Source organism: Crinia signifera, chromosome 1 (assembly GCF_055691185.1).
Source record: "Crinia signifera chromosome 1, ASM5569118v1, whole genome shotgun sequence".
In the NCBI taxonomy this organism is placed as follows: domain Eukaryota; kingdom Metazoa; phylum Chordata; class Amphibia; order Anura; family Myobatrachidae; genus Crinia; species Crinia signifera.
Genome location: NC_139217.1, coordinates 417,890,422 through 417,907,634, shown reverse-complemented (window position 1 = coordinate 417,907,634; position 17,213 = coordinate 417,890,422). Strand labels below are relative to the sequence as shown.

The 17,213-nt window shown below is 42.0% G+C and overlaps 1 protein-coding gene across 5 annotated transcripts in view; it reads right to left on the bottom strand.

Moving 5' to 3' along the window:
• Positions 1-17,213, bottom strand: part of EDIL3 (EGF like and discoidin domains 3) — a 510,230-nt gene that overhangs the window by 106,524 nt on the left and 386,493 nt on the right. For all 5 annotated transcript variants that reach the window (XM_083151831.1, XM_083151829.1, XM_083151832.1 and 2 more), the window contains one exon: positions 8,328-8,472. In XM_083151831.1, coding sequence (XP_083007957.1) covers positions 8,328-8,472 — 145 coding nt within the window. The remainder of the gene's footprint in view (positions 1-8,327; positions 8,473-17,213) is intronic.

Here is a 17,213-nt window from a genome sequence, read left to right as displayed (position 1 = left end):
TCTGTGTACCCAGAAACCCCCCCTGCGTGCACTACTGTGTCACATGCTAATGTGTTACAACAACGATCAAGGTGAAAGATCATTTCATTTTAGCCATTATCAAACAAGAGATAATGATTGTAAATTATAGTTTTAAAAGCTAAGCTGGGTTTAATCGCACGCTCATGACTTATTATCTCTATTTATCTAGCCAGTTACTCTTCTGGTAATTTGATTAATTTCACAATCAAGCTTCGTACAACTAGCCAAAGTGGAATCCTTCTTCAGTTGGATTATTATATCTACAATACATTGCCCACTCACACCTGCAGTACTGAACAATTCTTTCTTCCTTTTCAAACTTTACCACAATGGAAACTCATAGACCATGGACAAGAGCAATTACAACCTTTGGCAGAAGTCACATTGAAAATGATTTGTGAAAATGCAGTAATTCATACAGTGCATTGTCATTTGACTTATCCAGGTATGAATATCTAGCCAAAAGCAAATAATCATTATGTTTAGCAGCCAAGTAAAATATATTTCTGCTTGCCAACAGCTAGTCATTCTTTTTCGCAAGGACCTGCAGCTATATATAATTCAAGAAAATAATTAAGATTTTTTAGAAATGTCAGAAGAGGCCTCCAACTGTATTTTGCACTATAAAACGGTTGATTCCACCAAGGAAACTGCAATAATTTCTCCTTGATGGAATCAGGATCAGTGTAAGGCTTATCAGCACTGTAGGCAAAACTTAAATCTACTGCTTATACCCCCCCCAACCCCACATTACCACTAAAACCCCCTTTTCAGCCCTTAAGTGCAAGTGTGGAGGTGGGGTCTTAGGCGTTTCACAGCAACCTCCTGTACAACATGGGCAGCTGCCTGATCGTAGAGCCGGTCATCGGTGGAATAAGGTACCCTACCACACTGTGGGGTTTTCTTGACTTCCTACATATGCAGAAATAGAGAGGAGGCAGACATAGCAGGCCCTAACAGTATTCAAGATATTAAGATCAGGCAACTCATTTTGTAGAGTACGGTATTAATAATATGTAGCAGGGGGAGCTGGCAGCGAAGGGTTCCTCTAGCAACCAGAGGCATACCTCCTCTGGCAGGGAAGGTAATTCAGAGAGGAAGGACCCAAGGCAGATAGTGGTGGTAGGGGATTCAATTATTATGAAAGTTGATATGGCAATCTGTTATCAGGACCGCGATAGGCGTACAGTCTGTTGTCTTCCGGGTGCTCGGGTATGTCATATCATTGACCGGGTGGACAGATTATTGGGAGGGGCTGGGGAAGACCCAGTGGTCTTGGTGCATGTTGGCACCAAAAGTCAGTGGTAGATGGGATGTCCTCAAAAAAGGCTTTAGGGATCTAGGCAATAAACTTAGGGTGAGGACATCTAAGGGAATAATCTTATAAATATTGCCTGTGCCACCAGCTAGCCCAGGGAGACAGAGGGCGATTAGGGAGGTTAATGTGTGGCTCAACGATTGGAGCAGGAAGGAGGGATTTGAGTTCCTAGACAACTGGACAGACTTCTCAGTAAGGCGCCATCTTTTTTGCACCTGAACGAGGAGGGGGCAGGGTTGTTCAGGGGTAGCATGGTGGGAAGGCTTGAGGAGATTTTAAACTAGGCGGGTGGGCGGAGGTTATCGTAAGAAACCTTAAACCAATAAATGAGTGTAGAATAGAGGGCAAAGACAGCTACAGTATATTGTGGAGGAAGCAAGGGGAAGGGAGGAAGAAGGGAACAAGCTATACGAAAAGTGTATGAGAGAGAAACAGATTTATCATTTCAGGATCCTTCTGCAACTGTAACAGGTAACACGACAAGGGCAAATGAAAAACAAGATCTGAAATGCCTTTTTCAGAATGCTAAGAGTGTAACTGTTAAAATGGGGGAACTAGAGACCATAGTTTTGGAGGAAGATTTTGGGTACTTGTTTACTAGCATGGCGCCCGTCGGGTCCCATTGCATACCATAACTTAAGGTATGCGATGGGACCCGACAGACCAGATTTTCGGGTTTTAAAGACCTTCCCATACAATGTAAAAATCAGGCGCATTGCATGCCATCACAATGGCATGCTATGCGATGTGACGCGACCGACACGATTTTACATTGTACCCATTGTTAAATTCCCCCCCACACCCGGTTTTTTATTCTATACCCACATAATGATTAATTATTATGTCCAATGCCCCCCCCCCCCCTTTGTTAACGCATTTGTTAAGCTTTTGCCCTTCTGCTACACGGGAGGTTTCTGTCCTCCCTGAGCTCGCCTTAGGACTCCTGCGTTACGGTTTGACAGGTGTACCGCCCCAGTCAAACTCCCCACCTGTTAATGAATATTCAGAGGATCTCCCACAGATTAAATGCTTGGCTCTTGATTGCTCCCAAACTGTATGTTTGAGTGAGGTAATAGTGAAAAATAGATTACAGAACCTAAATAGTAACAAATCTTCTGGCCCCTGCGGAAATACACCCTAGAATACTAAAATAATTGAGTTCTGTCATTGCACTACCATTATATCTGATATTCGAGTAATCAATAAACTCAGGGACAACCGTCAAAAGGCGGAGCCCACACATCTAAAATTAATTGTGGCAATCATCTCCATATCTGAAAATTTTCACAATTAATTGCTGATGTATGGGGCCCTTAACTCTGAAAATTATAGACAGTCAGCCTTACATCCATTTTGGGAAAAATATTAGAAGGCATAATATTCGATATCCAAAATTTCTTAAAACAAAAGGTGATAAGTAAGGCTCTGCATGGGTTCGTCAAAAATAGATCATGTCGGAATTTAATTAGCTTCTATGAGGAAGTCAGTAGGGGCCTGGACTTCTGTTTATGTTATACTTCTTGATTTGGCTAAAGCTTTTTACACGGTGCCTCATAAAAGGTTATGGTACTTGTGGATTATCACGGCTCCCACGATGGCCATCGTACATGAAAAAATCGCATCGCATGCGATCGCATGCGATTTTTCACTGATAAGCATCCAAATGCATTGGAATTAGTATGAAACATGTTCAATGGCCCCCAAATGGCATTTTTGAGGCTGTACCACCCCCACTATCAACGCGAACTTGAAGCGTGGCGAGCGCAGCGAGCCCGCGAGGGGCGGCGGTACGCGTCCTACAACCTTTTCATACCCCCGCTATCCATGTCGGCGTGGAGTTGAGAATAGAAAGTGTGGCGAGCGCAGCGACCCACCAAGCCCGAAGCGTGGCGAGCGGACGCGGATACCTTCACAGGTATCCGCGTCCCCTCACGGGCTTCACAGGTGTCCGCGTATGAAAAAGTCGTAGGACGCGGGCTCGCTGCGCTCGCCACGCTTCGGGTTCTCGTTGATAGTGGGGGTGGTACAGCCTCAAAAATGCCATTTGGGGGCCATTGAACATGTTTCATACTAATTCCAATGCATTTGGATGCTTTTCAGTGAAAAATCGCATGCGATCGCCACTATATATGGCATGCTATAGCATGCGATGGGAGCCGTGATAATCCACAAGTACCAAGGTTATTAATAAAACTAAGTAATTTACTTACTATCGGGGACAGAGAGTTGTGGTAAATGGTATACATTCCAGCTGGGGTAAGGTCCAAAGTAGAGTCCCACAAGGTTCAGTATTTAGACCACCTTGTATAATAGATTAATTAATGATATAGGAAGTTACATAGTAAATTTGTAGAGTAGAATTGCAATATTTGCGGATGACACAAAATTGAGTAAGAAAATTAATTCAGTAGAGGATGTGGATACACTACAAAGTGACTTAATTTAACTGGAAAGGTGGAAAATGTGGTTTAAAGTTGATAAATGTAAAGTAATTCATTATGGGAACAAAAATGAACAAGCTACTTATAGGCTAAATGGAGTTATTATAGGGAATTCTGCTGTAGAGAAGGAGTTGGGGGTCATCATAGATAATATATTGGGTAATAGTGCACACTGCTCAAATCTGGCAGCAAAAGCAAACAGGACACTGGCATGCATTAAAAGGGAAATGGATTCAATGGATGCCAATGTGATAGTGCCTCTCTACAAGGCATTGGTGAGACCACACTTTGAATACTATGTTCAGTTCTGTGCACCGCACCTTAAAAAGGACATAAATGAATTGGAACAGGTACAGAGAAGGGCGACTAAGCTAGTAAAAAGTCTCGAATCACTAGAATACAAAGATAGGTTAACCAGGCTGAATCTGTTTTCACTGGAGAAAAGGAGGTTGAGAGGTGATATCATTAGTATGTTCAAATACAGGATTGGGAATCATATGGAACTGGGAGAAGATTTGGTCACTAACAGGCCTATACTTAGGACACGCCGGCATGTACTGAGGCTCCAGGAAAATAAATTCCGTACTGAATTAAGAAGAGGATTCTTCACCATTAGAGCAGTAACACTCATTGTCAGAATCAGAAATCATGTGTGGTGTACTGTGTGTGGTGTGTTATGTGTGTGTGTTGTGTGTATCTGTCCAATGTGTAAGTGTGACAGGTGTGCTACGTACATATGTGTATGTGTAGTGTGCTGTGGGTATCTGTGGTGTGTTTAAGTGTGTGTGTTCTATGTATTTCTGTATCTGTGCTATGGTTAAGTGTGTGTGTTCTGTGTGTTTGTGTGTGTTGTACTGTTTTTGGGTGTGTGTTGTAGTGTATGTGGGTGTTCGTGTTGTACTGCATGTGGTGTGTTATGTATTTGTGTGTGTGTTGTGTGTATCTGCGATCACACTTCGATCCCGCTATGAATGACAGGTGCTTCTGCAAAGGCAAGTGCCCCTGTAGGGCTTGGAGCCCAGAAGCAGGTGACTCCGTTGCCTCTGGGAGTTATGCCCCTGCATTTAAATGTATTGCTGTTACTGGCCATGACATTCTCCTGACTATTCTGGAACCATTTTGGGGTCATTGCAATGGAATGAATTCCCCCCCATAGAATGTTACAAAATGGGTTTTCATCTTCTTGTCTGCAAATAGATTCCTTCATCAAGCAGGAAGCAGCAACAAGAAGTGGAAACTGTACTAAAATGAATGAATTAGAACATCGGGAGTTGTTTCTCAACTTCACGTGGCAAATGCTGGTTAAAGTGATAAGCCGTAAAGCCCCATACACACTACATGATTTGGTACTTGTGTAATTTCACGGGGCTCGCTTCGCTCACCCACGCTGCGGGCTCGGTGGTTCGCTACGCTCGCCACGCTATCTAAAATCAACTCCATTCCAACATGGATAGTGGGGGTATGAACTATCCATGTTGGCATGGAGTTAAGTTACTTTATTTTAGATAGTTTGGCGAGCGTACCCAACCCGGAAGTATCACGGCGCCATGCTTGCGCCGTGAAACTACACAAGAACCCATGATTTTTTTAAAACATATCGCTCAGAAGAGCCCTTGTAGTGTATATGTTCCATATTGGTATCGATGCATGTTCTCGCGCATTGTGAGTGAACACCCCATCATCTGCACATGCAGCACAATCTGACTATATACTTAGCGACTGTGAGGGGGGACCTGGTTATGTCACTGCCAAGTAGCACCGTCCATATAGTTAATTAAATCAGCGGGGCCGCTGGTCGGCTAGTGTGTACGGGACTGGTAAGGTGGCCATACACTTATACAATATGGCCCTTTTTCACATGATTTAGACCCATTGAGCCGATAAACTGTGTGAAAAGTGCTATATCATATATGTTTTACTTTTGGATCTGATAGAATGCATGGTCCCATGCGAATCAGATCGGACCCGGAGATCACCATGGCTACCATTAGAATTTGTCAGATCCTGTGGCAGTCAATGTCATTGCATATAATACATCATATGCATATGAGTGTGCAGCCCATTTTCTTATGTGGTGCACCATTGGAGTGGCGTGTCCATCACCGCCTACTGGGCATGTCTATCAGTGCCTACTGGACATCAATGCAGACTAAATAGGTGACTTATTTATGTATATGGGCTTCAGAATTAATAATTCTTCCCACACACTAGAAATAGGGACCGGGTGTGCCAAAGGTAAGCTGCAAAGAATTACACATAATGGCACTCACCATAATGCCCATTAAATATAATATCACGTACCATAATGCCCATTAAACCTCATGCCACACACTATAATGCCCATTACACATAAAGCCACCCACAGTAATGGCCATTACAAATGATACCACTCAATGTAATGCCTATTACACATTATACAGTACTACACAATGTAATGCCTATAACAGATTATGTCACATAAGTGGAGCTTACCTACATTATTCTTATTGTTTATTTATATGGTGCCACAAGGGTTCTGCAGCAACTGCCAATACATAGATGAGCAAAAAAAAAAAAAAAGACAATAAATGTTGCTAGGGGGGATACATGCTCATTGCTAGGGGGAGTTACATGTTCATTGCCAGGGGGGTTATATGTCCTTTGCCAGGGAGGAGTTATATACTTGTTGTCAGGGGAGAGGTTGCACGCTCATTGCCAGAATGGGGAGGGGATACATGTTCGTTGCCCAGAGAGCTCCTAACAGTGTGACGTGCTCCTCTGCAAGCTGCGTCCGGCCTCCAACCCACATTCTGTCAGCGGCATCCCCTCCAAAAATGGCCACCACCTTGGAGGAGACAGACACTAGAGGTCACGCCAGAGCTCTAGTGTTTGTCTCCTTCAAGGCAGTCGCAATTTTTGGAGGGGCCACCGCCAACAAAATGTGAGCAAGCAGGGTGCTGAGGGTTGGAGGCTGACATAGCGGCAGCAAGTGGGTGTGTTGAGAATTAAGGGTGCCTGGGCACATCCAGCACCCCCCTGCACACACCTATGATCGTATGCAAAAGTAGTGCATACAATGTGTCATATGTGATCTTATCACCTGGGAAGCCTGACGGCTCCCTAGCAGGCAGTAGCCGAGGTGTAAAATGCAACACCTCGGCTTAACGTATGGGGTGTCTTAGATTTAGTTATTAATTAACGTATTAATGGTTCATCCATTTATAATGGTGCTTTACTTGATGTTGTGCAGTTAAATGGAGTATGAAATGATTTTGTAGCATTCAAAAATGTGGTAAATGAAATATACCTGCATTCTAAGCTTTGATTCTACTGTGCAAACCTTGCACTCACTAAAACATCTGCTATGAGTTCTTTCAGAACAGATCTATACATCAGCTTCAATCAAAATTACATTCCACTATTCAAATCTTATCTTCTCTATAAATCTAATTCGGAAAATACGGGAACAAATAAAAGAGAAGCCAGGTATTGGTGCATTAGTATAAAACACATCTGCTGACTTTGAGGTAAAGTGTCACGACCTTCAAAATAAAATCAAACGCAGAAATCCAATTAACCTAGCAAGTCCATCACAGATAACTTTGGAGGCTGTGAAATTGTGTGTCAGGAATGAAAGACAACAAAAAGCTAATTTGCTGAAGTACCTTTATTAAGCCTTCTGTTCACTTCACAAAACCCTGATATACGTGAAACAGAAAGATTAAAGCAGCATGTTTTCAATTCTGATTCATTTTTGTGTGCCTCTTGATGGCCAAAAATCATTTACCGTAAATTGTTTTGCTGTATCACACTTGAACTTGGTGACCGCCACTTATACAATAAGAGTAGCCATCTAAAACGGCACCTGAAAATGGATTTACCGCCTGCTCTAGAAAAAAAAATCCTGAAAATGAAATTGCTTTACCGGTTTAGAAGCACTATGTCTAAGATAATGTCTGACAAAAAGGTCAAACTTAAGGTTCTGTTTGCAAACTTTTTCAGAGGGTCAATGAGCTAGGTCATGTATCTATTTCCCTTTGCTACAGCACGCGGAATAGTAATACGTTTCTGCTGTTTAATATTAAATAGCATTCATAGAAGCATTTTGGGATTATGTACTTTAAAAAAATATTGCATGAAAAAAAACAAAACAATAAAGGTTATATTCAGTTTATTGCAAATCAAGATTTGTCATCTCCATTGTTAGCATACCCTTATGAGAATTCTGACAACACAATACAGCTGGAAGGAAAGATGAATTACATAAATAATCACAGCCAATCTAGCGGCTTCAGACTTCTTATTGTCAACGAAAATAAATATGGACGATCTGTCAGCTTCAGACGTTTTTAACCTTTGGCTGCAAACGTTCTATTTTTCATATGTATTTTCGAAGTTCTATGATATCTAAGCAATGTTTCATTCTGTCATACCAACGGCCCACCAGACATCTGCTTGCCTATTTTCTCATCTGACTGTGAAGAATGCACAGGGAAGAAACACGAACTACAAAAATGTAGCAAAACAAATCATGAGCAATGGATTTAATTATGTTAATTTAGACCCACCTGATAGTTCACAGCCTAGAAGCTCCATTCTGAGAGTGCAGTGCCGCCTGCACACCTGCGGATATAATCGAATGTACTGGGTTTCGATTGGTGGAGTGAAGTAATTTGCATAGGGCGTGTTATTGTCCACATTTCCTCGGAATACCTGCATTAAAAGTAAAATGAAGTTTAATTTGAGATTTATGTCTTCTTCTGGCTAGATACACCGAAATTTAATTTGAGGGCAGATAAGAACCGCTTGGCCCATTCAGACACTTACACACTAGGGTGGAAGTTTTTGTCAGGAGCCAAATAACCTCCCATTATTTATTTAGGCTAGTTAAATGTCTTTAAAAATTGTGGCTTCTGCAGTGTATTTTCACTTTGAGCTGTGACAAGTTTTAGTCCACAAACTATGCACCCCACCCCAAGTCCCTATCTGCTCCTACCTCCCATATCTGTCTTCATATCTAGCAAGTGTGAAAGTGTCTCTGAAAAAAAATGGTTTTCCTTTCTGTTATGACATCTTTGAGCAGACAAGGGAGTAATTTGGTCAGTCGAGTGGCCTTGAGTGGTCACTGGCGGTATTTCTTCTCATAGGTGAGGTGTAGTTTGCCTTTTATAGATATATAGATTGTGGAAGGAAACTGGAGTACCCAGAGGAAACCTATGAAATTTCCAAACTTTACATAGTTAGGGAGTCCAGATGGCTGGCTACTTCTAGGTTAACATTTAATAAGTCTATGTCATATTGTCTATATAGATATGGTGGACATTATCAAAATTTCAACAAGCAAATGGTCAACCTGTGTTTTTTTGGGGGGGTATTTTCTTCTTAATTTTTTTAACTTTTTCATATTTTACCATCCATGTGGTCTCTGAATGGACCGCTGAAAGGATGATAGCACAGTGGTGGAGCGAGGAACCTAGTCCATGTGTTCAGGTGTTGACCTTGATAAACAAAATGTGAAACATTCATTTTAAACTTTTCCGTGTTGATCTTGTGCTTGTACTTGTACTTAAAACCTTTGCTGTTGTGCGCCTTGAGGACTGCAATTGGGAACCTCTGCTCTAGGTATATGTTGGTTTGAATCAGATAACCAATTTAGTTCATGGCTTTTAAAAGGCAGCAGAAGGAATGAGGGAGCAATACCATGTGTACAGCAGTTCTCCGTGATAGGATAAGTGGAGGCACAACTTGGTATCTTTGATGTAGGTGGAGGGCAGTTTATTGTAGAAATGTTAAAATAACAAACAAAAAATATTCGACCAATATACTGTATATAAAAGGCTGACTACTCCTCACCTATATTAGGTGAAGAACCGCAACTGGTCACTAGAGGGCACTTAATGAACCATATTACCTCTTTATGTGCTAAAAAGATTTCATAACAGAAAGCGAAAGCAATTTTTGCAGGAACCCTGATCTGTTTCAAACTTGCTGGAAATGGAGAGAGGGAGCTCTGAAGACAGAGAGGGGTGTTTTCAAGGCTTTCTGCAAGCTGTGACAGTGCTGCCTACTCGTTGTCACAGCTCGCATGGTCAGTATTCAACTGACCCCCTGCACACGCCGTTTGCCCCTCGCTAGGTTTTTGCAGCAAGGGGGGAACGGCGCATGCAGCCACTAAAACATCGAGGCTCGTGGCTAAATGCAGCAAGATCTCTGCTTTAGCCACGAGCCTCGCTGTCCTCTGTCCTAATTCCATACTTATCGTATAGTTACTACAGTAGCTCTCTATTGCCAGAGTGTGCACTGACGTGAGTTACAGAAAATCATTAACTCATTTTTATACTGTCAGTTCACCTTAACCAAGACAAAACTGATTACTTAGTACTAAGTCTTAAGGAAATACAACAGTTGATCATTTTATGCTGTGCTATGATATGGAAAGTGAACCAAGTGTTGTCCCTTCTCTTAGCACCGATACACAATTTCAGTGCAGTGGATGTGATGCACTTGTTTTCCTTGACATATTTTGGAAGCTTAATTTCTATCCAATCTGTAACAAATGATTTTGCTGCGGGGAAGACAGCTACAATGCAGGATAAGATACAGTATGTAGGATATCTGTATCTCTGAAGCCACCACTGCCTGAGAGAGCCCAAGAGACATTCCTTTGGGGCCAAGGAGAACTCTACAAACAGAAGAGATGAAGAGGACACAGACACATGGTGTGACTATGTAATACTCAGATGCTGGCCTTGAGCTGTTAGTTTGTACAACCGAAGTATACAGTAATAAAGAGCAAACTGAAAGTTAATAGTGGGATAAAATGCAATTTAAACAACTGGGGTTTTCCAATGTACCAGGTATAGATAAATGTCAGGGTCAGGGCTGAGGATTCTGGGGGCCGAAGGCAACTGAATGAAAATGTTTAAATTACAAAAATGAGTTGAACACAATGTAGTGCTCTAGTTCACACTATGCTACACAGTGCTTCAAGTTCACATTATGCCACAGTTCCTCAGTTAACATTATGCTATCGTGCCACCCAGTTCACTTTATGCCATAGTGTCACACATTCACATTTTGCCACAAAGGCTCCTCAGTTCCCATTATCTCACAAAGTGCCCTCTTTTCACATTGTCACACAATGCCCCAAGTTCACATTATACCACAAAGTGCCCTCATTCACATTATGCCACACCATGCCCCACATTCATATTAAAACACAAAGTGCCTTAATTTCACATTTGTCAATCAGCGTCCGGCCAGTCTTTTCAATATGTTTTCAAATTCAACAGCGCTTCCCACCCCACTGCCCAGAAAATAGCACTACAAGAACTCAGCTGCCGCTGCTTGGACCCCACCGCCTGCTACCCGGATCCCACTAACCGCCGCCGGACCCTGCTGCCCGGGTAAGTTCCTTTCACATCAGCCAGTAACCCGGGCAGGTTGCGGGAGCAACCCTGCTAGCCAGCAGGGTTGAAATCCCAGCAAATGTTCCATGGAATTTTTCCCGGGAACCACACCAGCGCTAGTTGCGGGTTCGGAAATTTTGGTTGGTGTGAAAGGGGTATTAGGGAGCACAGATGCTCCTTCCTTTCTCTGCAGTCTGCAGCCTGATTCCTGTCATACACAGGAAGTCACATGCTGCACTGGAAGAGCCCCACAGGCAGGAGAAGCAAGGCAGCCTGCAGCAGCACTAGCAAGCGACTCAGAAGCCCATAGAGTACAGCAAAGGCTCAGGCAAGTCCTGCTGGGGGTGTCAGGAATGTGTGCTGGGAGGGGGATGGAGGTGTCACTAATGTGTGCTGAGAGGGCAGTCAGTTATGTGTGCTTGGACGGGAGGTCTGTAATGTGTGCTGGGAGGGGGAGGGCAGTGTCATTAATGTTTACTTTGAGGGGTTGTGTCAGCATACTGTACCTCCAAACTGTCCCAATTACTGTGGAACAGTCCCGCTAATTGTAGACTGTCCCACTGTCCCTGCCACGGGTCACAGCGTCCTGAGGGCAGTAGGGGAAACTGGAGATCATGGCTGCTCTACTTCCTTAGAACAGCTGGGGATCTGTGAATAGATGCATATGCGTATGCATACAGCCTCTCTACAGAGCAGGGAGGGAGGCTGGGGGCTACCCAGCTGCTAGGGGAGTGCTAGGGATGCAACTAAAATTGCCAAAAACAGGCCTTTGGCGAGGCATGTCCTAAATTACATAATGTCAAAGTTGGAAGGTGTGGTGTCAGTAATGTGTGCTAGGAGGAGATGTCAGTGTTTTGTGCTTGGAAGGGGTGTCAGTAATATGTGCTTTCAAGGGGAGTGGGGTCTCTAATATGTGCTTTGAGGGATGGTGTCAGTAATGTGTTGGAAGGAGGAGGTCAGTAATTTGTGCTGGAAATGGGGAATCAGTAATGGAGGGGCGTGTCAGTAATGTGTGTTTGGGTACGTGCCCCCTCCCCATTTAGTCACGCCCATATATACTTCGCCATCCCTATTTTCTGTATGGGTGGTGGTGGGGGCACCAATTAATTTTCTGGCACATGGCACTAAAATGTCTAGTAATGGCACTGATAACTGGAATACAGTACTTGGTTAGATATAAATCTACATCAAAAGATGGCCTGGAGCCAGAAGTTTTGGCTACAGCTTCATATATAAACAGCTCAGATCTTCATTTGCAAGTACTGTATATAACCACTTATCTAAGGATTTTTCCCCACAAACCAGCTCATAAATTGTCCTTTTTTAGAACTTGATAAAGTTTAAAAAAGTATTTTTTAATAATATTATTAATAATATAAAAATATTCTAAAAAAAAAATATCATGGGGTCCCTCCCCCCATGTCCATATATCCTCATTATAAAATAACTTCCCACCCTCCATTGGTAATAGACCCACCTGTGGTCTTAAATCCTAATAATAGTACCTACCACACCCTCTTAGTAGTAAAGAACTTTATATAACTAACTCCCCCCTGCTGTTAAGCCCCGCCCCATCACATGCAGCATGCAACGGACATTAACATGTATCCTCTTATTTCTTTTTGCAACTCTCTGTCTCAAAATATATGTTGCAATAATGAGCGGAGTTTATGTACTGTAGAAAAATATCTTTAGAATATGTGTATTATTATAGCTAGCGCCGGAGACGGGCGCTTCCGGTGAAGTGGAACGCAAACAATGCGTACTTCTGGCCGAATGGAACGCACGGCCATATTGTTTCCGGGTTCACGAGCGTGAACACCGGAAAACAGTTCCGATTAGATTACATTGAGCACAGGGTATTTAAACCCTGTCATGTAACCGAAAAGCCACACTTCTGAAGAAGGGACTATTCCAGAAACGCGTTAAGTGTGGCAGAGGAGGAGAACCTGCCCTTGGTGGAACGGCATACTGCATACAGCACGAGTGTGGAGCAGCTGACTGGTCCGGACCGGGTGCTGCTCAGGACGCTTGCTACTTAACATCTGTGGTTGCTGATTTGCCTGGGGACTCCCTCTATATGCTTTTAAAATCATCTGTCTGTGAGTGCAATTTATAATTAAAATTTTATGTTTCAAAACGTTATTTGCACCATCTGTGTTTCTCTGTTTTATTTGGAGAAAATCTGAGGATTCCTCACACATTGTCAGACCTATTGGACATAGTGAACTCTTACCAGGAGATTTATTGGACATATGGTGATATAAAACCTACATACTATTTTATGAGAACACCTGAGCACTATACTCCTACACTAAAACCATTTCTCTGATGCAACGGACGTGTGTCAAGGGGGATTGAAGATCTGTTGCCCTTAGCAACCAATCACCTTCTACATATCATTTTATTCTAAATTTTACTAATATCAAGATTTAGTAATATCAAGATATACTGTCGCACAAACTCTGCTGGCCTCTGTCGGAAGCACTGGGAATAGAATATAAGATTCTTTATGATATTACATCAGTAAATGAGAGAGTAATTATATTTAATTAGCAACTCTAATTAACAGCCTATATTTTTGGAACATGTTATTAAACTCATGTGGAAAATCTCACCGACTGAGGGTATTGCATAGTCTATGTTACGGGTCAATACATACAGCGGCATTTACAAGGATAAATACATACTGTACTGTATATTAATATTGTCCTGAAAACCCAAACCGACTGTGCCATTTATTGTAGAATCTGATACCCTTCAGTAAAACTGGTGAAGAGGAAAAATTGACATTATTCACAAAATGAAGATAAAGGGAACTCTCCCAGTATACATCAAGATACAACTGGATTATGCATAGACACACTTAGAAGCTTTTGACATTTACCTATATTTTAATTCAATATATTAGTTATATTACACTATGCCTAAACAGTGTAGAAAAGCAGTAAAAAGTGTATATATATATATATATATATATATATATATACACTTCTTAGGGTTTTAATTAAAACATACATAAAACTGGTCCTTTGTGTACTCTTTACTTTGACTTTTCTCTATTTTTGTGTATTATAATTTATTAGATAAAAGGTGTAATGCCTTCATGAGAAATATATTTGGCAAACTCCAATTAATTAACTCTTAAATAGGAGCTGACCAATAATACAAAAAGTAAAACTTGCTTTCTAGGACAACGGAGAATATTTTTGCTCTGCTTTTTTGTTAGAAAACTGAAGCTTAAGAATTTCATCTTCCAACGTGATAAATATCCAAAGTGCGCATCCAAGTCATCAAAGCAATAGCTTAAGAAAAGGAAGATCAAAGGTTTGGAAGTCAGGGCAAACACTTCAATCATGCTGAAAACCTGAGAACCGACCTGAAGAGGGCAGGGCACAGGAGATGCCCCCATTATTTGATGAACCTTGAGCTTTTTTGTAGGATATAGAGGAATAGAACGGCAGCAAAATAAAAAACAAAATAATCTACCACATAGTTTAAAGGTGTGATGGACCAGAACAAATATGGAAATGATGGCGCTTGACTGGTATCTCCTACGGGAATGGCGCTTGACTGGTATGTCCCACGGGAAGCACCCTGGGACTTTTCTACACATTTTTTATTTTCTAGAGGTGTGATGGGGTCTGCACACATAGCGATAAGGGGCTATTTTCTAAGCGATCTGACTTAATTTGATTAGATTGCTTAGAAACTAAACACACTTCGCTGTGCATATAGGGCGGCCCCACGCGTTGCTATTGCTGGGAGATGTATAACCAGACTACTGGATGAATATAGTCAGATCGCATAGCAAGACTGCACATCTCACGTGTTTTGTGTGTGGCAATAGCGACCAGCGATCTTCATTAACTTGCTTAACTTAGATCTCCCATGCTTAAACAATTGTGCACATCGCTGGGACTTTCTGAGATCTAGAATAAGCGAAGCTCAAGGGGAATCTCTCATGCTGAATCTCCCTTGCTAAATCTCTGGTACAAATCTCTATGTGTGCAGGACCCATTAGATGCTAGCAAAACACATCTTCTTCTGCCTTCACTATTGCAACCTTTTGTTATCGGTCATCCCCTTACACCTCTGTCACCACTTCAATCTAACTTAAATGCTTCAGAAAGACTGATCTTCTCTCACCACCCCACATCTGCTGCATTGCTTTGTAAATCCTAACCCTAGCTTTCTGTATCCTCCAAACTGCAATCTAAATTACTCGTCCTTACCCACAAAGCTGTCAGAATCTCCACTGCATATAAATGTGTCCAAGCTCGGTGCATATTCCTATTGTGACAAAGTGACTATGAAAGTGTTCTCATGAATGGGAGCGTGCATGCCATCACACACATGCCCGTATGGACTGAATGGTGTGATTGCCACGAAGAGCATGCTGCCATGAAATGTGCAAACGCATCGTGACAGAACTGAGCCTAGTTATATCTGTATGCCTCTGTTCAATAGGGATTTTCCCTATAGATTGTAAGCTTGCGTGCAGGGTTCTCCGACCTTTTTGACCCAGTTTGTTGTATCATCGTTTGCTTGTAAAGCGCATCGGAATTTGCTGCGCTATATAAGAAACTGATAATAAATAAATAAATGACAGTAAATAAATAATAAGCATTATATTTGGCCAATATTTATAATTGTAACATGAGCATGTCAATATTCATCATTGTGATATGAGAATGTTGACATGAACATAATGTCAAAATGAGAATAGGGAAGAAAACCAGCGCAAAGATTTCACAAAGACTTGCTTGTGAGCAGGAGAATCGGGACACAGGTGCTGTGCTTTGAGTGGGCTTAATTAACCACACTTACTTTCTGCTCCCGACCCGCGTTTATCTGTATAATGTCAAAATGTAGCATTTTAAAATAAGTCCTGTCATAATTACCATATTGACATTCATGTCGACACTGACAAAATGTTGACATGATTAGAGAGTTTGCGAAAAATTCCAGGTGTCTTTAGTTAGCTGACCATCCGGTGACTCATTTTTTATTGGACGGTGCACATCATCACCCACCGCTATCCCATACACACTGGATGACTTTTGAGCTGAAAGCAGCTCAAATGACAAAGCTGAGCTGCTTTCAGCACAAAATCACCCAGTGTGTATTAGAATAAGATGACACTAGCTTGGCCTGAAAAATACATGGCACAGACAACAAGTAAAGGGGACAAACACATGTGTGCAGTAGATATTTAATGGAAGGCAGGAAACAACAGCATCAGCAAGACTACAAAGATTAAAGTCATAGGGAAAATGACAAGAGATAAGGCTATAGGTCCATACACACACATAGGGCATTTCTTTGCCTGGCGTGTATAGCCATCGATGTAGTGAAAATCGCTGGCTGGAAAATCACTGATGATCAGATGCGCAGCATCAAGCTTCAAAAAGTGATCAAGTTGAAAGTGATAAATAACCCGCCAATCAGCTCCAATCTGTCAGGCTAGAGGCTGGGTTTAAAAAATGACAGGTAGGAGCTGATTGGCTGGTTGTTTTTAACTCTCCATTTTATCACTTTTTGAAGCTTGATACATCTGGCTCTCAGTGCATACACACTGAGTGTTTTTTTCTCCCGACCCAGTGACCAATGTCCAAGCAAATGATCAGATGCTGCATCCTTGGATGTAGCAGTGGACCAGAGAAGCTGGCAGGAAATGTCTGTGTATACAAAAAGCCTTAGCATATTATAACACAGCCGAGGCATATAAAGACACAGCGGTTTGCTGTTAGCACAGATCGCTCAGCACACATCGCTGACTAGACCATCCATACACATATAGTGTTGTATGCTAAGCAATCTGTGCCAACAAGCAGGGGCGAATTTAGGGGTCAGGCCTCCCCTAGGCACAACATTTTTGTGCCCCCCCCACCCTATTTTAATGTAATCATATATGTATATACATTGTTATTAATATATTTCATTAAAATTTATCTGTAGCCCACCTTAATATTTTTTTAAGCACTCTGGACTGCTCACTGTACGGAGGACCCGGAGGGAGGGAGGCACTTTTTTCGTACAGTG